Consider the following 21,842-nt stretch of genomic DNA (forward strand, 5'->3'; position numbering starts at 1 on the left):
AGTTTTTCCTAGATCTGTCCATTCTTCTCCAAACAGCCACGAGGCTACTCTAGACATCTGTAATTAGCCATTCTGACTTCTCCATCAAGTCTCCTTGATGATCTTCCCATCTCTAGTCTCTCCCCTCTCCAGTCCATTTTACTCTGATGTCATTATCTTTTTTCTTCTCATTCCCCCATAACCATCAAACCATCAGTGATGACCCATTCTTCTCCATATAAAGGGTTTAGGTGGAAATGAATGATTTCCACAGAACTATTTGAACAATATTTCACCATCTTCTGACCGTGCTTTACTTTTATCTCTTAAGACGGTGTTCCAGACCACATAAAAATTTAGACAATCAGTAGTTATTTGCTTAGCCAATGTCTACATGTAAATTTCCATTGCTTGTCTTTCTAAGTGCATATCTCTTAAACTAAACCTCATGGAATCTGAACATATCAAATAGGCCAGGGTGGGAAGAAGTAGGAACTGGTCAAAATGGGAGGAATAGCTGCTCTACTGGGTGAATAGTGCTAACCATTATTTTTCACATAAGAAATACAATATATGTCTGAAGAGGAGAGTGTAGGTTGTTTTCTAATAGAAAATACTTTTTTTCCCTAAAAGTGCATAGCCAGTCCACAGCCAGGCATTAACTCTTAACTGCAGGCTTGAGTAAAGAAGACCACACTAACATTTATGTTATCAATATCAGTAGTCTGGTTTCCTGCCCCACAAATTTTGATGTTGCCATATCCAACTGCATTTTAGGTTCTTCCATCTTCCCACCTATTTCCCTCCACAAACCCAACCTAGTATTTTTCATCATCAGTGGATAGTAGAAGTACAGATAGGTGTAACGATTTGTGTAAAGTCAGTTAATGCCTAAGGACTGGAGTTCAGAATTTTACCTTCTGAAATGGTAGTGATTTCAGAAAAAGAATCCAATCCTGGATAGTTTTAAGTATCAATGAATTGTTCTTTAGTGTTTTAATTTAAAAGTGTCCTTACTTTGGGTTTTATTTCTATCTATATCCTGTTTATCATCTGAAAATTTCCATACCGAGAATATACAGTGTCATTTTAAAAAGTGAGCTTGTCCTCAAACAAAAGTATGAGAAATACTGGGCTTCATGCTGATTCCATGCTGAGAGACCAGTTACATCTTAGAGCTGTTGTAAATCTAAATTATGAAAATGGTACTTGAGGGCTATTCTGTGCTTGGCTATGGTTTTGATTTTAAAGCTGACTTCTACAGCACACCAAGTCATTAGCGCAGAGTGGTGCTCTTAGTTCAAAAGGGTCCGTATACGGGAAATGGTAAAGATGAAAGCATTGGTCCAAACCCTTCAGGGTCTACTGTATTTCACAAGCCGATTTTCTTTCTCTGCTCTTGGCAGTCATTAAGGCCTTTCTAGTACTCTCCAAGCCTCTCATCACCTAACTACCCCTGATCAAGGCACATTTAAAATTAGCCTCCTAGTTATTTTATTGAAATCCAGGCATATGGTCAGCATACTCCATAACTCTTTGTCTGCATTCTTGCCCGTAAGATGGGAAAAATAGGGAGCTATTCATCAGACTGGATGCTTGACCTGTGCTTTTGCGGGTAAAAAGGGGACTGCTACTAGCTGTATTATTAATAAGGCCATTTTTTAAGCGCCTTCTCCGTGCAGGGTGTACTAAGCCGGGGAAAGAAAAAAGGACAATTGACAGTTTTAACAAGACTAATTTGACAAGAAAAATAGCTCATCAAAAACGGCCAACATAGCAGCAGCAGGACATTGCTTAGAAGAAATATTCCTGGAAAAGATATCTTTGGTTCACACTGTCACAACCTCCCAAACCTACTACTACTCTAACATTCGCTCCCCTTCCATTCCAACTGCTAGAGAACTCACAAGGTCCTCTGAGCTTTAGCATTCTGTGAGATAGGGAATATACTCATAGGGTAAGTGTGATATTAGTACTAATTTTTACTGAGCATATACTTGGAGCAATTCGTTCTTCACAAAACTAAGAAGTGACATAATCCCTGCACATAAGGGCCTTACAGTAACATGGAATTAATCAAAACAATGTTTTTTTGGCAGGGGTAGGGTGGGGGTTTGGTATTTGTTAAGCCCTTACTGTAAATCAGGCACTAAGTGCTGGGGCAGAGACAAGTTAATCAGATAGACACAGTCTTTGTCCCACAGGGGGCTAAAGTCACATAGCAGGCAAGTGTTGGAGTTAAGATTAGAACTCAGTTCTATGTCATGCTCCTCCAACTGCCATTTCCAGGTGATTTGGAGGGTTAAGGGTCTAGAGATACTTCGATATTTTTCATCTCAAACTCATTAGATGTCTAAAACTAAATTATCTTCCCTCACACACCTTATCCTCCACCTAACCTTTCCATAACAGCCAACACCACCACCCATCTAAACTCTCTAACCTGCAACCTTAGCATTATCCTTGACTCCTTCCCTTCTTTCAACTTTCACACTCAGTCTGTCGTAGTACCTCGCGGTTTTTATTCCACAGCATTTCTAAGATCTACCTCTTTCATCTAAATCCAAACAGTCATCACAGTGGTTCGGGCATTTATCTTGACTAATGCATCAGCCTCCTCATTGGTCTCTCTGCCTCCAGTCTCTAATTTCCTCTGATGCCCAGATCATTTTTCTAAAATATTGGTCTGCACGTGTCTCTTCACTCCTCAGAAACTTTCAAAGATTAATCAATCCTCTCTGCAAGAAGCAAAAATCCATGACCAATGGCTTTAACACCCTCAATCAGCAGTCTCCATCCTACTTAACCACTCCCTTCTCCCACTACACTCCACCTCTTTGTTTTCTTCAAATTAACTAATTCAGTATGTCTTGCTCTCATCTCTCAAGCCTCCACCCACTTGCTCACATCCTTCTTCATACCTCAGATCCTTAGTACAGTGCTAAGCCCTTAGTATACGGCTCTGCACCCAGAAAGTGCTCAGTAAATATGACTGAGTCAGAGAAACCAAGTTTAGACATTGTTTCCAGGAGAATGATGTGGTTCAGTGTCAAAGGTTGCTGAGAGATCACTGTCCTTTTCTTGTTCTTCCTCTACCTATCTGGCTAAAGATGGGGGGGACTCTCAAGACGCACCTCCGGGTCTCCCTCCTAATAATAATAATGATATTTGTTAAGCAACAGTGGGATTTGGTAGGTATATTATCTATTAACTCTGACTCTCTTGGGGAGTTCACCCACTCCAACAGCTTTAACTACCATTTCTACCCAGATGACTTCCAAATCTACTCCTCCAGCCCTGACCCCTCTCTTTCTCTGCAATCTCGTATTTCCTCCTCTCTTCAGCAGCTACCTCTACTTGGAAGTCCCACCAAAACGTCAGACTCAACAAGTCTAAAACTGAACTCCTCTTTTTTTCTGCCAAACCTTTTCTTCTCATTTTACGTATCTTTGTCAACAATACCATTATTCATTCAGTGACATTTATTCAGTGCTTTTTATGTGCAGAGCACTGTTCTAAGCACTTGGGAGAGTACATCAGAATTAGCAGACACGTTCCCTGCCCATAATGAGTTTACAGGCTGCTCTCCATGTCTCTCAAGCCTGTAACCTACCTCTAAGCTCGGTGCGGGCAGGGAACGTGTCTACCAACTCTGTTATATTGTGCTCTCCCATAAGCTTAGTACAGTGCTCTGCACACATTAAGTACTCCATAAATACATATGATTGATTGTAAATAATAATAATGGCATTTGTTACGTACTTACTATGTGCCAAGCACTGTTCTAAGCGCTGGGGTAGATAGCAGGTAATCAGGTTGTCCTACATGGGGGGCCAGGGGTCATGTCTACCCAATGTACTGTATTCTCCTAAGTGTTCAGTACAGTATTCTGCATGAAGTGCTGAATAATTACCATTGATTAACACTGGAATTATCCTTGACTCATCTTTCTCCTTCAACTCACACACTAAGTCACCAAAACCTGTCAGTTCTTGCTTTATGACATCTTCAGAATCTGCCCCTACCTCTCCATGCGAGCCTGTTGTTGGGTAGGGATTGTCTCTATTGCAGAATCGTACTTCACAAGCGCTTATTACAGTGCTCTGCATATAGTAAGCGCTCAATAAATACGATTGAATGAATGAATCTAAATTGCCATCCTGCTCGTACAAGAACTTATGTCTTGATTTGACCACTCCTCAAAAACCTCCAATAATTTCTCATCTACCTCTGCGGCAAACAGAAACTCCTTTAAGGCAATCAGCTTGTCCCCTCCTACCTTCCTCATTGATCTCCCATGACAACCTAGCCCACTCACTTTTTTACTCTAATGCCAACCTACTCCCTGTACCTTGATCTCATCAGTTTCACTGCTGAACAACTCACATCCTCCTTCTGGTCTGGAACTCCTTCTTCACAGCCAAAAAATCACCACTCTCTCCATCTTCAAAACCCTCCTAAAATCACATCTCCCTGAAGAGGCCTTTCCGAGTAACGTCTCATTTTCCCACTCAATTAATAATAATGGTAATGGTATTTGTTAAACGCTTATCACCCTCCTTTCTGCACTGACTGCGCACTTGAGTCTGTTTCCCTTAAGCACTTTGATATTCACCCCACTGCCCCCAGGCTCATAGCACTTATATACATATCCTTATACTCTGCCATATCTTCTCTATGTAATTATTTTCATAACTGTCTTCTTCCAATAGATCCTAAGCCCCCTGAGGGCAGGGAGTATGTCTACCATCACTCTTGTATTCTACTCTCCCAATTGCTTAGTACAGTGTCCGGCACACAGTAAATGCTCAAAACCATTTTACCAGTTTAAAACAATATAACAAAACACTTGGGAAAATTTTGAATTTGATGACTTGTAAACTCAAGTACGTTTTAATTTCAAAACACTGAACGTTTCTACGTTTTAAGAAAACTATTGCTTTTGTGTACTGTTTTTGTCTTTGTGATTTATATCTTCAAATGTTTCAAAGCAATCCTAGTTAGATTGCAGACTCGACAATGCTTTGGAAAATAGAATGAACTTAGAAAATAACAGTCAAATATCAAAAGACTAGAAAGTGCCCTAAGTATCCCACTCAACTCTGTGCTAAATACTAATGAAAATTTAAACTGTCTTTTGAATGTTACATTACCTCATTCTGAAGAAAGCATTATGAGGGAAATTTTCCTCATTTCGAGATACGTTCAACTAGACTTAAGAAAGAGAAAAAAATCTGGCTGCTTACACTTTTCTGTACTAACTCCTGAAGGCACAACTTCAACTTGGCCCTATTACAGCAAACTGTTTTGGAGAAGATGACATTTCTATCAATGATCTTCTGGAGGTATCAGTTGGTTAACATGTTTTCCTTCACTCAACACTTCCCAAAACTCTCTTTTGTGTCGGAATTTTCCATGCTTTGCCACTGCTTGACTAAAGTAAGTTCAGCTGCATAAGAAATGCAATTGAGGGAAAAACATGCTACATTTAAAATGGATAAAGGATGTACGATTTTTTCTGGCAGAAGACAGTTCTGAAATAGCTGAACTTTAAAAGCAGAAATATTCCAAGCAATCAGATTTCAGAGTGGTACTCTTTTCTCCTACTTGTTGGCATTTGCACATTTCAAAAATACATAAAACTACTCCCGCCATAATTTAGCTCATCCACTACTGATGTATGGGAAAAATCTCTAATTTATTTTATATCTGTCTCCCTTTCTAGACTGTAAGCTCCTTGTGAGCAGGGAACATGCCTACCAACTCTGCTGAATTGTACTCTCCCCAAGCTTAGTACAGTGCTCTGCATAGAGTGAGCACTCAATAAATACCATTGATTAATTTTATTCAGTGTATCTCCCCAACACACTCTGTACACTGTAGTCCCTTAGTAAGTGTTCACCCCTCTCAGGGTCGCATCTGGAGACTTTCCAGTCCTCTACCAGTCTTGACTACGGGAGGGAGAGTCAAGTAGAGGTCTACCCATTCCATTCCTAGCTTGGGCTGTGGCTAGCAAGTGGAAGGCAATCTGCTGCAAGTTAAAACTCACCCATGCTGGGCAGCAGCGGCATGGGAGAGAGTCAAGGGCAGAGACTTGAGTTCACTCCATGGAAGGTGGCATGGTAAACCACTGCCATAGTTTTACCAAGAAAACTCTATGGATACACTACCAGAATGATTGCTGATGGAGGTGGGGTGTTCTGCAAGAGATGTGATGTGTCCATGGAGTTTCTATGGGTCGGAGACGACTCGAAGGCTTAAGACAAGTAAGTGCAGTAATACCTTGTGGCATTTCATATATATTTGTATTATTACACTCTCTATAATAATGTACAATTTTAACATTTACCCTCTCCCCTTACCACTGCCCTCTCTCTCACACAAATAAATATATGTATATCCTCTGCTACTTCCCAGCTAATTTGTCTCTGCCTCTCAGAAATTGGTCCACATTTCTTTCAGCCAAGTTGGGGAAAGGGAAGTACTTCAGCCAAATTTTAATTGTTCTTAATTTTGTAGATACTGAAAGACTTCCTGGCAAGGTCTAAAATGAGTCATGCATAAGTGAAGAGATGCCAAAGGATGGAAAATACTCTGTGCTTACCCTATTGCTCTCCAATTCAATGTTTATAATCATTGCAATGTTTATTATCCTCCACCCCCCAAGTCTACCTCCTAGATTTCTTGGATCTTTTCAAACCCTTTAACTTCTGTTGTTTCTAAAAAAAACTATTATGATAATAATACTGGCAGCTGTACCAAGACTCCTCTAAAAATGATATTAAAGTTCTAATGGAAGCAAAAAATTGTAGGTGAACAAGTGCAGTCAAGACATGGAAACAGCTCTACTTGAAAGCCACAAAGTCTTCTGTCCTACTTACCTCTGGTTTATTGTCATCATCATTATCATCAATGATAATAATAATGGCAACTATAAAGCACTATTTCCCAAGCAGTGTAATAAGCCCGGGGGTAGATAGAAGATAATCAGGTCCCACAGCCTAAGTACAAGGGAGAACGGGATTTAATCTCCAGTTATGCAGATGAGGTAACTGAGGCATAGAGAAACTAAGAGAGGTGCCGGGGGTCACACAACAGGTAAGTGGTAGAGTCATTTATTCATTCATTTAATCGTATTTACTGAGCGCTTACTGGGTGCAGAGCCCTGTACTAAGTGCTTGGAAAGTACAATTCGGCAACGGAGACAATCCCTACCCAACAACGGGCTCACAGTCTAGAAGGGGGGAGACAGCAAAACAAAGCACTTCAGCCTAATTCTACTCCCATCATGGCTGTGCAACAGAAGCATGGGAAGCAGCATGGATTAGTGGATACAGCATGGGCCTGGGAGTCAGAAGGAACTGGGTTCTAATGCCAGCTCTGGATTAGAGTGACCTTTGGCAAGTCACTTTACTTCTCTGTGTCTCAGTTACCTCATCTGGAAAATTGGGACTGAAACTGTGATACCCATGTTGGACAGGGACTCTTTCCAACCTGATTGCTTGATTCACCCCAGGGCTTAGTACACTTCTTGGCACTGAGAAAGTGCTTAACAAATACTGTTACTATTATTACTAACAAACATCATGATTATTACTATTATTAATAATAACTCATGCCATACTTTGTGAATTTTGGTATGGTACAACTCAGTGAAAAGGGCATTCAAGGACAAAGCATCTAAGGCGAAGCAATTGCTGTACTATTGATGCTCTTCTTCCTATATTTTTTTGCTGTTGCTTTTTTATATAATGTAGCCACTTTAAAACTTATAAAAATGTGAATCTGTGTTCTATCCACTAACCCAAACTGTTCCCATGCTTCTATTGCACTGCCACGATGGGAATAGAGTTAGGCTGCAATAGTTTCAGTGGGCATATTAAAGATCTTTATGGGCTTTGGCAATGCACTGTTTGTGGCCACTACCTATATATCCTTCTTCTGGTTGCTTCTCTTTTTAGGAGGGAGCATGACAACTGGCCATAAAAGCCAAACCAGCTTACTCCTCTGACAGCAGCACCACCTGCTCCCTTCCACTGCTCCTGTTCTGCCTGGGGGAAGGACCAGGAAAATATCTAGAGCAAGTCAGGAGAAAGCAGAGAAGCAGCGTGGCTTAGTGGAAAGAGCACAAGCTTTGGAGTCAGAGGTCATTGTTCTAAACCTGGTTCTGTCACATCACCTGTGTGATCTTGGGCAAGTCAATTCACTTCTCTGGGTCTCAGTTTCCTCATCTGTAAAATGGGGATGAAGACTGTGAGCCCCATGTGGGACAGCCTGTTAATGCTGTATCTACTCCAGTGCTTAGAACAGTTCTTGGCATATATTAAGAGCTTAACAAAAACCACCATTATTATTATTATTATAATTATTAGAACGATACCAAGACTCACGGTGTGGTGAAGGGTTGATGGTGGCACTTTAGGTCAAAGAAAGTAGTTATGTGAAAGGCACTGGGGTTAAATGGAAGGACTGGAAAAAGATAGAGCCTGGGAAAGGCAGAGGTGTGGGAAGTCAGGGCCGGGGAGTGAGGAGATACAGCTGGAATGTACAACAGGTGGGAAATGTGGGGCCAGGATGATGAGAGCCCAGGGCAGGAAGTGAGTTGGTAGGCATAAAGAGAAAGTATCTTAAGTCAAAAAGGGTGACCGGGAGAGCAGAGGTGCAGTGGAACAGCCAAGGATGTGGGATCAACCAATCAATGGTATTTGTGAGCTTACTGTCTGCAGAATACCATACTAAGGCCTTGGGAGAGTACAATACCACACAGTTGGTAGACATGCACCCTGCCCACAAGAAGCTTACAGTGTATGGGAGACAAGGTTTAAAATAAATTACACGTTCATATATACGTAAGTGCAAAGCAGCTGAGGGTGGGGTAAAAATCAAGTGCTTAAAAGGTACAAAATGAAGCACAAAGGTGGCACGCAGGAGAGAAGGGATATGGAAAACAAAAGCCAAGTCAGGTAAAGGTGCTTTGGAGGAGATGTTGGAAAAGGTGGGGAAAGTGACATTATATCTTATAGGAAGGGGGGAGTTTCAGACCAGAGGCAGGAGGTTGGAAAGGGGTCAGTGGTGAGATAAAAGAGAGTGAGGTTCAGAGAGTAGGCTGGCATTAGAGGAGTGAAGTGAGTGGACTGGACTGTAGCAGGAAATCAGTTAGGTAAGGTAAGAGGGGTTAAGCTGATTGAGTGCTTTAAAAGAGTATGTTGATGCTTGTGGATGGGCAACCACTGGAAGTTCTTGAGAAGAGGGGAGACATGGACTGAATTTTTTTTAGAGAAAAAAATTTTTTTAGAAGAAAAAATGTTTGTTTTTTTTTCCACAGAGAAGCCTCAAAGAGCTTGGGCCTGAAAGTAAGGAGGACTGGAGCTCTAATCCTGGCTCTGCCATTTGTCTGCTATGTGACCCTGGGCTAGTCATTTAACTTATCTGTGCCTCAGTTACCTCATCTGTGATATGGGGATTAAGACTGTGATTCCCATGTGGGACATGGACTGTGTCCAACCTGATTAGCTTGTACGTAGCTCCAGTGCTTCGTGCATGCTTTGCACATAGGTATAACAAATAACATTTGAAAAAAAGAATGGTCTGGGCAGCAAAGTAAAGTATGGACTTGAGTGAGGAGAGAAGGGAGAGAGGGAGGTCAGCAAGAAGGCTGATGCAATTATCAACGTGGTATAAGATAAAGGCCTGGATCAGCACGGTAGCAGTTTGGATAGAGAGAAAGGGCAGCTTTTAGTGAAGTTGTGAAGGTTGAACCAACAGGATTCAGTCGCATGGAATATGTAGGTTGAATCTGCTCTGCACACAGTAAGCACTTAATAAATATGAATGAATGAGAGAGAAGAGTCGAGGCTAACGTCAAGGTTATGAGCTTATTTGACGGGAAGATTGGTGATGCTTTCTTCAGTGATGGGAAAGTGGGTTGTGGGGAGAGACAGGGTTTGGATGGGAAAACGAGGAATTCTGTTTTGGTGAGGGAGGACATCATAGAAGAGATGTCCTGAAGGTAGGAAGAAATGCAAGACTGAAGAGAGGTAGAGAGATCAGGCCTGGAGAGAACAGAAGGTCAAACACTCCATCACCTTTTCCCTCCTTACCTCACTTCCCTTCTCTCTTTCTACAACCCAGCCTGCACACTGTGCTCCTCTAGTGTTAACTTTCTCAGTGTGCCTTATCTCACCTGTTTCGCTGTGGCTCCTTGCCCATGTCCTGCCTCTGGCCTGGAACTCCCTCTTTCCTCTAATCTGTCAGACAACCACTCTGCCCCACATCAAAGCCTTAACTGAAGGCACATCTCTTCTAAGAGACCTTCCGAGACTAAGCTCCCACTCTCTTCCTTATTGCCCTGAATTGCTCCCTTTTCTTTTCCCCACTCCGAGTCCTAAAGCACTTAGGTACATATCTGCAATTTTATTTACTTGTATTGCTGTCTGTCTCTCCCACTCGAGGCTGTGAGCTCCTTGTGGGCAGGGAATGTCACTATTTATAGGGAAAGTTCAAAACAACAAGCGCTTAGTATAGTGCTCTGAACACAGTAAGAGGTCAATATATATGACTGAATGAATGAATGAACTGAGCTTTAAGAGATTCCCATAGTTAAAGGACGGAGGCAGAGGAGGAGTTTGCAGAAGACACTGGGAAGTCTTAGTCAGAGAGATAGGAGGAGAACCAGGAGAGGACAGTGTCAGAGAAGCTAAGGTTGGATAATGTTCCCAGGAGAAAGGGGTGGTTGACAGTGTCAAAGGCAGCTGAGAGGTCAAGGAGGCTTAGAATGGGTAGAGGCTGTCAGATATGGCAAGAAGGAGGTCACTGATGACCTTGGAGAAGGCCATTTCTGTGGCGTGAAGGGGGCAGCAGCCAGATTGCCCTGACTTACAGAATTGGAGGAGAGGAAGTAAGGCAGCATTGGTAAACAACTTGCTAGAGGCATATGGGGAGGAATGAGAGTAGGAAGATAAGCCAATAACTGGTGGGACCTGTGGGATCAAAGGAGGGTATTTTTAGGATAGGGGATACCTGAGCGAGTTTGCAAGCAGTAGCAAAGAAGATATTGTACAGTGAGTGGTTGAAGATGCCGGACAGGGAGTGAAGAAGGAAGGGGACAAGTATTTTCATAAAGGTGTGAGGGGATGGGGTCAGAGGTGCAGGTGAAGGGGGTAGAAAGAGAGCTGTGACCAATGGGGATGTGCCAAGGAGCAAGAGTAAATACAGCCTAGGCCAAGTGACAGGTGGATAAGGTGGCAAGATTATTCATGTGAAAAAGGCTGGGGAGAGGGAACTTAGCAGGGGGAGAATGGAGGGTGGGAGGGGGATTCTGGTGAAAAGGACCCATGCAGGCAGAGCCAGAGAAAGTTGATTTGAGGTCACGGAGGCCGAAATCTCTAACAGGACTATCTCTTCCTCTTCTCTTTTCCAGAGATGGTACGGGTAGACCTTTGCCCAACTGATGGTCCACCTATTGAAAATGTCAAATTTCTGTTGGGGAATTCCTCCAGAACAGGACAAGAAGGATAACGAGGGTAAATGGGAAAGGAGTAGTATCAAAACCAGCTCCTAACAAGGTTTCGTTTCTTGTCTTTATAAAGACACTTTTCAAACAACCCACGAGATGACAGGAGCTGCAGAACTTTAACCCAGTGCTGCTGAATGGTGTTCAGGGTTTCAGCTCATCAAATGATGGCATGGCCCTCTAGAAGATTTAGCCAATTTCCCTTCAGGTCCCTCTTTGTATTGGGGACAGTCTCCTGAAATGCTGAAGGTATCAATCTGAGCTCCATGTACAGCTTTAACAACCCAGTTTTGCTGAAAAGACTAGACAAAGCCAGAGGCCTCTGGGGCAGCTCAGTAGCTCCTGCTGATCTGTCAGCCAGGAGGGTGGCACAGGCTAATTTGCATAGCCTAAAAGCATCCTAAATCTAATCCCTCTTTTGCTACCAAAATTGAGTTTACTTTGTAAGTCACCTTTTCCTGGAACCAACCCCATTGCAAAGTGAAGGACAATCCCATCAGAGATATTCATTGTTACAATAACTGCTTCCCTTTAACAGTGAGAGGTTTAACAGCACCACAGTACACTTATCCATGTGGCAGAAGGTCACAGTGAAGGCCGGCACACCATCAGTTTACAAAATATAACCAAAATAGAACACCATCTACTCAGCCTAAAATAATCAATCATCAATCGATGGTAGGCATTGAGTGCTAAGTAACTAAGGACTAAATAGCTAAGTACCATACTATAGTGCTTACTGTACTAAGCACTTGGGAGAGTACAATATAACAGAGTTCGTAGCAACTCCCACAGGAAGTTTTGTCTAGACGGGGAGACAGACATTAATATAAATGAATTGCAGATAAATACATAAGAGCTGTGGGGCTGAGGAAGGGGTGAAAAGAGTAGCAAATCCAAGTGAAAGGGTGATGCAGAAGGTAGTGGGAGAAGACAAAATGAGGACTTAGTCAAGAAAGGCTAAATAAACGGATGTAAATCGCTAGTCCACCAGTTGATCACACCAAATTCTGAATAAACCTAAAGCCTGACTACTCTTTCTTAAAGGATTAAATACACTGCAGGGGATAGAAGAGGCTCTTAGCAGTAGCATTACTGAAGATTCTGAATTTTAAAAGGTACAGTGTAACTTAGATGAGATGCTTAAATTTAAACATTCTTTCTTGATGATCACAATATATTTTATATTTCTAATATTTTAATATTTTTAATTTAATATAATTAGTAACAGACCCAGTAATGTCCTTTGGATAAACTTTAACTGCATCAGAAACTAAAAACCGATATCCTTTCCCAATACTGGTCATTAATTCTTTTTTTTAACAAACAATGGAATTATACTGTCAGAACACATTCCAACGCTTGTGTTACTACCAAAATTCATTATCATAAACCACATCTCACAGTATCGAAGTGAGTTATTGGATTTGTACCTTTTATTCACCCCACCCTCAGCCCCACAGCACCTATGTATATATCTGTAATTTATTTATTTATGTCTATCTCCCCCTCTAGGCTATAAGCTCCTTGGGGGCTGGTAATGTGTCTACCATATCTGTTATACAGTACTCACAAGCCCTAATTCAGTGCTCTGCACACCCCAAGTGCTTACTAAATACAATTGCTTGACTGATCAAATCACTCCAGAAGAACACTGAGTATCCAAATGGCTAAAGAATAAAGAACACTGTGTTACTTTCTAAAAAGACTGGTATTTCATTTTCACTTATAGAGAGGTCAGAAAGGTTCAGTGGCTTCCTCTAGGTCACACAGAAAATCAGCTGAACAGGCAAGGGCCGATGATGGCTCAGGGGATAGATCCCGGGCTTGGGAGGCAGAAGTCGTGGGTTCTAAACCCGACTCCCCCACTTGTCAGCTGTGTGACCTAGGACAAGTCACTTCACTTCTCTGGGCCTCAGTGACCTCATCTGTCAAATGGAAATGCAGACTGTGAGCCCCAACTGGGACACCCTCATTACCTTGTATCTACCCCAGGGCTTAGAACAGTGCTTGGCACATAGTAAACACTTAACAAATACCTACATTATTATTTTTATATATGTTAAGTTGCACCACCTCATTTCATAATGAAATGCTCCATTAAAGCATGAGCAGTACCTATTAAATGGTAAGATTCAAATCCTTTCATCTTCAAAGTGATTCCAGGGGCTTTTTTGGCTGAGATTTATATGTGTATGTGTGTGTACATTTTCACTTATTTATTTTGACTACTCTTAGTTGTAAACATTTGTCATTCCCATTAAAAGTGTGAGCTCCTTGTGGGCATTGGAATATATTTTCATTTGGTACTTTCCAAGATCCTAGTCCAGTGCACTGTACCAAAAGCACTCAACAGTTTTATTACTGCTTCTAAAGAGGACAGGCCTAATGCCCAAGGCAAGCACAGTGAGTTCATCAACTACAGCAGAAATAAAATACAACTTTAAGTCCTTTTTGAGTCAGGGGAATGCTTTCGGGCTTCTTAAATGCACTACTATTTTAAGTATTTATTTTATGAAAAATGTGTTTTTGGTCCTCTTAAATCATGGCCTACCGCATGGAATTCTCTGACTATTTTCTAAGATTTATCTTTCAGAACCATAATCTACATATGAGCACTAATGAGTCCTTCAAAACCAAACCAATTTGACAGTATATTGGAGGGTCCAACATACTGATGGGCTCACGGCCCTCCCGCCCCCATTCCCCCAACACCCTGCCTGCCCCGACCACCCCCAGCACCACAGGGGATGGGATTGGAGACTCTTCAGTGGCAGACACCATGTCTTCTATCTCTGTCCTTCTTCCACAAGTGTCTCGTCTATTTCTCTGCCCACCGACGTCACTGAAAAAATACTGATGAATGGCTGCTGGGGGAAGTAGCCTGTAACCTGGTTTACAATGCTAACCACCACTCTACCAGTTCCCAGGCCATTCCCCTGCGATCCCCTCACCCAACCCCAAATCTCACTCAGAAAGGTGAGAAGAGTGAGGGGTGGTTAGCTCACGTTGTTGGATAGGGATTGTCTCTATCTGTTGATGAATTGTACTTTCCAGGGGCTTAGTACAGTGCTCTGCACACAGTAAGTGCTCAATATATACGATTGAATGAATGAATGAATGAACTGTTTTCTTTAACTAAACCAACTAGCGTCATCTCTTCTGCCGGTCAATAATTGACCGTGGCTAAGCTGGAACTTCCCCTGGAGGGGAAAGGGAGGAAATTCTGAAGAAGCTAGCTGCCACATAAACTTCTGTAATACCTTTCACAAAAAATCCTTCTCCATCTCCACCACTGACTCCTTGAACTGTCAGGAGTCCTCAAGGCTCAGATTTGGGTCCTTTCGTATGAAGTGCTGTGCTAGATACCAGATAAACAGGCCAGGCACAGTCTTTGTCCCACATGGGGCTCACAGTCTAAGTAGGAGGGAGAACAGATATTGAATCTCCCATTTTACAGATGAGGAAATTGAGGCACAGAAAAGTGATTTGCCCAAAGTGACATAGCAGGCAAGTGGCAGCGTCAGGATTAGAACCCAGGTCTGTCCAGTGCTTAGAACAGTGCTTGGCACATAGTAAGCGCTTAACAAATACCATCAGTATTATCATTATTATTACTGACTCCCAGGACTGTGCTCTTTCTACTAGGCCACACTGATCCACATTACACTCTTCTCACTTCACATTCACATAATTCGACTTTCACCTCTGTGGAGATTGTTCAAAATTTATTTCTCCTGCCCTGAACTTGCTCTATCATCCCAGCTTCAAATATCTTGTTTCTAGGATAAAGACAGTTGTATTAATCATTAGTACCTCAAACAACGCAAGAACTGAACTCCTAAGCTTCTCTCCAAACCGTTCTCTTATATTTGCCTAGTGGATAGAGCACAGGCCTGGGAGTCAGAATGACCTGATCTCCCAATCTGCCACTTATCTGCCGTGTGACCTTGGGCAAGACACGTCACTGGGCCTCAGTTACCTCATCTGTAAAATAGGGTTTAAGACTGTGAGCCCCATGTGGGACAGGGACTGTGTCCAACTCAATTTGTTGGTATCTACCTCGGCACTTAGTACACTGCCTGACATGTAGCAAGCGCTGAATACCACAAATACCCCAATTATTATTATTATTTACTACCGCTGTCAATTGTGCAACAAGTGAGGGTTAAGTTCAGTAAAACCTGGATGAAATGTTGATTAAAGCACTGAATATACAAAGCCTCTGTACTCCTGTACTTTCTCAGAGAGTTTCTTATTGGAGTTTTCCAGCTGCTCCATTGTGGTTTCCTCTCACAAGTCCTGACTGCACCACCTCCCCTTCCTTCATTGATCTCCGGCTTACAATTCCACCTCGTTTCCTGAAGTACAGAAAATGGTCTCTGGGTCCTAGCCATGGCGCTGCCCTGACTTGATCAGGGGCCTTAGGTGAGTCATTTAATCTCTCTCTGCCTTGGTTTTTCCACTTATTTCACAGGGACATTAATACCTGACTGCTTTCTACATCACAGGGGTATTGGGAAGATGAATGAAATGATGAATATAAGAAGGCTTTGAGCTTTTCAGACACAAAGCAATAGAGAAACCCAGCAGGATTAATTTGGGGGCACTCGTCTGTTTTTCCTGCCTTATGATTTGTTGGACCGTAGATTTCCAGACATGTTAATGTGTTATATTTTTGAGCTCGATCCCCTTAGAATTCAGCCAGGTCTGGCCTCAACTCCCTGGGGAGTCCAAACTCCTGGCCTTAACCCCAAGAAGTAATGTATTTAGTGGGAATGAGATAGCACCTTTGTACACATCCTTAAACTCTGTTGCTTCCAACAACCTGTAGTTTATTTTAGTGTCTGAACCTCCCCTTGATTCTATTTATCGTGACTAAATTGTCTTGTTTTTGTCTGTCTGTCTCCCCCGATTAGACTGTCAGCCCGTCAATGAGCAGGGATTGTCTCTATCTGTTGCTGAATTGTACATTCCAAGTGCTTGGTACAGTGTTCTGCACATAGTAAGCGCTCAATAAATACTACCGAATGAATGGTTTAATTGTAAATTCTTTGAAGATGGAAATCACATCCATTAACTCTAAGTGCTACATACAGTGCTCTGCACATAGTAAGTCCTCAATAAATACTATCTGTTGATGGATCTCCATTGCCCCAAGGTTCACACTCCCTGTCTCCACTTCCTCCCCTCCAATTATCTCCTAATTCCCCTCTAATCTGGCTTCTGCTGCCTTCACTCCAGAGAAACAGCCCTCTCTAAGGTAACCAAGACCTTCTTCTTGCTAAATCTTAACACCCACAATCGCTAAGTCTGACTGCCTCTATTTTATCCTAATGTCCTAGACCACCATAGACTACCACACTTCTGGAAACTTTATCCAACCTTGGCTTCACTGATACTGTTCTGTCTTGGTTCCCCTCCTCTCTCTCTCTCTGGCCACTTGTTCTCAGTCTCCTCTGCCTCCAACCCTCTGGCAATGGGGGTCCTTCAAGACTCATTTCTAGGTCCCCTTCTATTCTCCACCTCCATCCACTCCTGGGGAGAACTCATTTGCTCGCTTATAGTACAGTGCTCTGCACAAAGTAAGCACTCAATAAATATTATTGAATGAATTTGCTCCCAGAATTTCAATTACCATCTATATGCAGATAATTCCTAAATCTACACCTCCAGCCCTGATCACTCTCTTACTCTATAATCGCGCATTTCCTCCTGCCAACTGGACATTTCTGCCTGAATTCTTATCTTTTCACCCAAATCCTGTCCTCCTGAGTCTTTCCCACCACTGCAGACAACACCACTGTCCTCCTTATTTCACAAGCCCATAACCCTGGCATTGTACTTGATTAATCTCTCATACAATTCTTATAATAATAATAATGATAATGGTATTTATTAATCACTTACTATTTTACAGATGAGGTGACTGAGGCACCAAGAAGTCAAATGACTTGCCCAAGGTCACAGAGAAGACATGTGGTGGAGCTGGGATTAGAACCCATGAACTTCTGACTCCGAGGCCCATGCTCTATCCATTATGCCATGCAGCTTCACATATTCAATCTGACACCGAGTGCTGTCAGTTCTATCTCCAAGACACTGGTAAAATCCACCCAAACTGTTACCACACTGCTCCAAGCACTTAGCCTATCCCGCCTTGACTATTACACCTGCCTCTTCGCTGACCTCTCTGCCTCCTTCCTCTCCCCACTCCGGTCCAAACTTCACTCTGCTGCCCGGATCGGTTTTCTCCAGAACTGTTCAGACCACGTTTCCCCACTCCTCAAGAACCTCCAATGGTTGATCATCCACCTGCACATAGAACAGAAACACCTTACCTTTGGCTTCAAAGCACTCAATCAGCTCACCCTCTCCTATCTCACCTCAGTGATCGTCTACTACTGCCCTGCTCGCACACTTTGTTCCTCTAGACACCAGCTTACTCACTGTGCTCTGATCTCATCTATTTCACCACTGATTCCTTTCCCATGTCTACTCTCCGACCTAGAATTCCCTCCCCCTACATATATGTCAAGCCACCACTCTCCCCATCTTCGAAGTCCTATTAAAGTCCTATCTCCAAGAGGCCTCCCCTAATTAATACTTCATTTCCCCTACTTCTTCTCCTTCTTTGTTGTCTATGCATGTGGGTTGGTGACCTCTGGGCATTTGACATTCAGCCCACCAGAGCTCTTATGTACATATCTTTCAATTATATATCTAAATTTCATATTTATACTAATGTCTCTCTCCCCCTGTGGACTGTAAGCTCGGTGTGGGCAGGGAACCCGTCTACCAACTCTGTTGTGTTGTAACTCTCCCAAGCACGTACAGTGCTCTGCACATAGTAAGTGCTCAATAAATACCATCGATGGTGACGACGGCAGGGACATACATACAGTATGCCTCAGGACTCTCCAGGGTATCTCTAGTGCTGAAGGTGGATGGCCCACAGAACCAAATGGCCCTTCCTGATTACTTAAGGCTGGAGATGAGCCAAGTCTGATCGGGACACACGTGAAGGATCATGACAGAGAGAGCACAAGATGAAACTAATCCTAAACCAAATAGACAATATACGGCTACCTCGGCAGGTCACAGAAAATCAAGCAGAGGGCTCCTATTTCCAGGCTGTTACCTTTGCTTCATTGGTAAATTTCCTCAGTGTGATAATCCTGATCCTCAGATTTTAGCCGATTAACCTTTCAGACCAAACATTATGTCTGGAATGTTCCTCAATCCACCAAATTTCAAATGGCAACGCCTTACCATTGGCTTTAAGGCATGCAGTCAGTACTCTTCGATTTTACCTCACTGCTCTCTGCTCCTCTAACACCAGCTTACTCACTGTACTTCAGTCTCGTCTATCTCACCACCAATCTCTCGCTCACATTTGACCTTGGGCCTGGAACTCCCTTCCTCTTTATATCAGACAGACCACCTTCCCTACCTTCAAAACCCTAATCAAATCACATCTCCTACAAAAAAGAGACCTTTCCTGACTAAGCCCTTATTTCTCTTATCCTTCCTCCCCTCCCCTCCCCTCTGTGTGAAGATCTTTGATCCTCACCCCAGCCCCACTGTACTTATCCCTATATTCTTATACTCTATTTCCTCTATCTGTAATTTATTTTAATATCTCTCTTCCCCTGTAGACAAACTCCCTGCGGGGAGGGATTCATTCATTCATTAGTATTTACTGAGTGCTTACTGCGTGCAGAGTCCTGTACTAAGTGCTTGGAAAGTACAATATGGCACTAAAGAGAGACAATCACTGCCCACAACTAGATCACAGTCTTGGGGGGGAGGGAGACAGTCATCAATATAAGTAAACAGGTATCAATATAAATAAATAAAATTATAGATACATAAATAAGTACTTTGGGTTGGGAAGAGGAAGGAAGAGCAATGGGATCAAAGCACCACCTCTGTCACAGTGATAAAAATGGTGAAATAATTTCACAGACACAGGCAGATCTAGTAAATTCACTGCATACTGTTTGCAAAAAGCTCAATTATGAAAAAGTGAGCCAATACCACAGGCAGCATGGGAGTGTGGAAGGAGCAGCCAGTCAATTGTATTTATTTAGTGCTTACTATGTGCAGAACACTGTACTAAGCACTTAAGAGAGTAGAATATAACAATACAACAGACACATTCCCGGCCCACAATGAGTCTATAATAAGTATATAGTCTAGAGGAGCACAGAACATGGTTCCACTTCTGTCATTCACTGTGAGGTCTTGGGAAAATCAATTAACCTCCCAGGGCCTCAATTTCCTCATCTGTAAAATGGCGATAATAATATTTGCCTCAACTCACAGTGATGCCCTAAGGACAAAAGGAGATGAATGAAATGAAAGCACTTTGGAAAATTATAAATAAGTGCTCTAAAAAATCCAAGTACACCCAGTTGTCCTATAATGCAGAGAGGTTGTGTTTTTGCCAAGCCCTTCATTAAGAGAATGGTCCCACTGTACTACGTAACCATTTTGACCCCACACAGAAATTACTTCTTCCAACACCTTGCAATTGCTTGCAACTTGCCGAACGGGCTTGCAATTGCTGGACAAACATGACTTAATTCCTTAACAGTGACTTAGCCAAAGCACCCATTATGGCAAAACTGAGCACTTTTTAGTCAATGAGTAAGTTTCAACATTTTTCAAAATTGTATTTAAGTGCTTATAATGTTCCAGGCACTGTACTAAGCACTGGGTTTATACACAAGATAATCAGGTTGGACTTAATAATAATAATTATGGTATTTGTCAAGCACTTACTATGTGCCAGGCACTGTCCTAAGCACTGGGGTAGGTACAAAGTAATCAGGTTGGACACTGTCCCTGTCTCACATGGGGTTCACAGTCTTAATCCCCATTTTATAGATGAAGGAACTGAGGCCCAGAGAAGTTAAGTGACTTGCTCAAGGTCACACGCAGGCAAGTGGTGGAGCCAGAATTAGAACCCACAACCTCTGACTCCCAAGCCCACGGTCTTCCCACTAGGCCATGCTGCTTCTCATTACATATTACACCAAAGAGAGGTTTGGACACTTGATATTCTCCCCACCCACTGCCCCACAGCACTTAGGTACTTATTTTAAAATTATATATTATAAATAACTTATTTACCCATATTAATGTCTGTCTTACTCTCTAGACTGTCAGTTTGGTATGGGCAGGGAACGTATCTGCTAATTCCGTGGTAGTGTACTCTCTCAAGCATTTAGTAGTGTGTCCTGCAAATAAGTACTCAATAACAATGATTGATTGTTTAATCGATCTAGAATCCCTCTAGCATGTAAGCTCATTGTGGGCATGGGACATGTCTGCCAACTCTGTTGTACGGTTCTCTCCCAAGAGCTTAGTACGATACTCTGCACCTAGTATGCACACATTAAATACCACTGATGATGAGGATGAAAAAATAATAGATTAAAATGTAGCTTTGGGTGTTTTTCTTTAAATTGCCACCCAGGATATGATAATTAAATTGATTTCTACATCTATGATAATATTAGTCTGAACCATTTTGATTCAGAAAAAAATTAATTAGATGTCATTCATGAAATGCATGGGCAGCATAAACATTACTCCTTGGCAAAATAAAAGGACTTCTAAATTTTAAGTTGATGGAAGATAAATGAATATCACAATGGATATAATAAACGTATTTAAACTGAACACAGTCATCCATTAAATATAAGTTGTCTTATCTTGGCCCAAGAGTTCAAAATCTATATAATAGCTATTGGAAAGCAAAGTAAATTAAGCTGAATGTGGATATATTCCACAAGTCTGTTTCCTGGAGTTACGCTCAGCTAGATGTTGATAACAAACACTTAAAGTCAACCCAGAAGATATTCAAATACCATTGCTTTATAAAACTGATAATAATAATAATAATGGTATTTGTTAAGCACTTACTATGTGCCAGGCACTGTACTAAGTACGAGGGTGGATACAAGCAAATCAGGTTGGACACAGTCCTTGTCCCACATGGGGCTCATAGTCTCAATTCCCATTTCATAGATGAGATGAGACACAGTGAAGTGAAGTGACTAGCCCAAGGTCACACAGCAGATGATAAAAGCACACTCTACTTTTTAGAAGAATCGGAACTATTTAGCACTTACCGATTCCTTTTCCGTCTTTTTGGAGGTTAAAGCTTCAACTTTGGAATCCAGTTCAGCTTGTATTTGGTCTCTTCTTTTCATTACGCCCTGATATTAAAAAAAGTTAAAATCTAGTTTATTGCTTTTTAAAAAAGATCATCTTACATGTAAAAAATTCCCCATTTCAAAATTCTGATTGCAGATCCTACAGTAGCTAGTCCCTCTAGTTC

General features: G+C 42.0%; 1 protein-coding gene and 1 non-coding gene across 3 annotated transcripts in view; one reads left to right on the forward strand and one right to left on the reverse strand.

Moving 5' to 3' along the window:
• SNX7 (sorting nexin 7) overlaps positions 1-21,842 on the reverse strand; it is a 79,688-nt gene that overhangs the window by 18,263 nt on the left and 39,583 nt on the right. For both annotated transcript variants that reach the window (XM_007664205.3, XM_029062994.2), the window contains exon 7: positions 21,634-21,720. In XM_007664205.3, the coding sequence (XP_007662395.1) occupies positions 21,634-21,720 (87 nt within the window). The remainder of the gene's footprint in view (positions 1-21,633; positions 21,721-21,842) is intronic.
• On the forward strand, positions 5,881-6,018 carry LOC114811836. Its single transcript, XR_003759532.1, has one exon. It is a non-coding gene; the product is annotated as a small nucleolar RNA SNORA7 (small nucleolar RNA).

Source organism: Ornithorhynchus anatinus, chromosome 4 (genome assembly GCF_004115215.2).
Source record: "Ornithorhynchus anatinus isolate Pmale09 chromosome 4, mOrnAna1.pri.v4, whole genome shotgun sequence".
NCBI lineage: Eukaryota > Metazoa > Chordata > Mammalia > Monotremata > Ornithorhynchidae > Ornithorhynchus > Ornithorhynchus anatinus.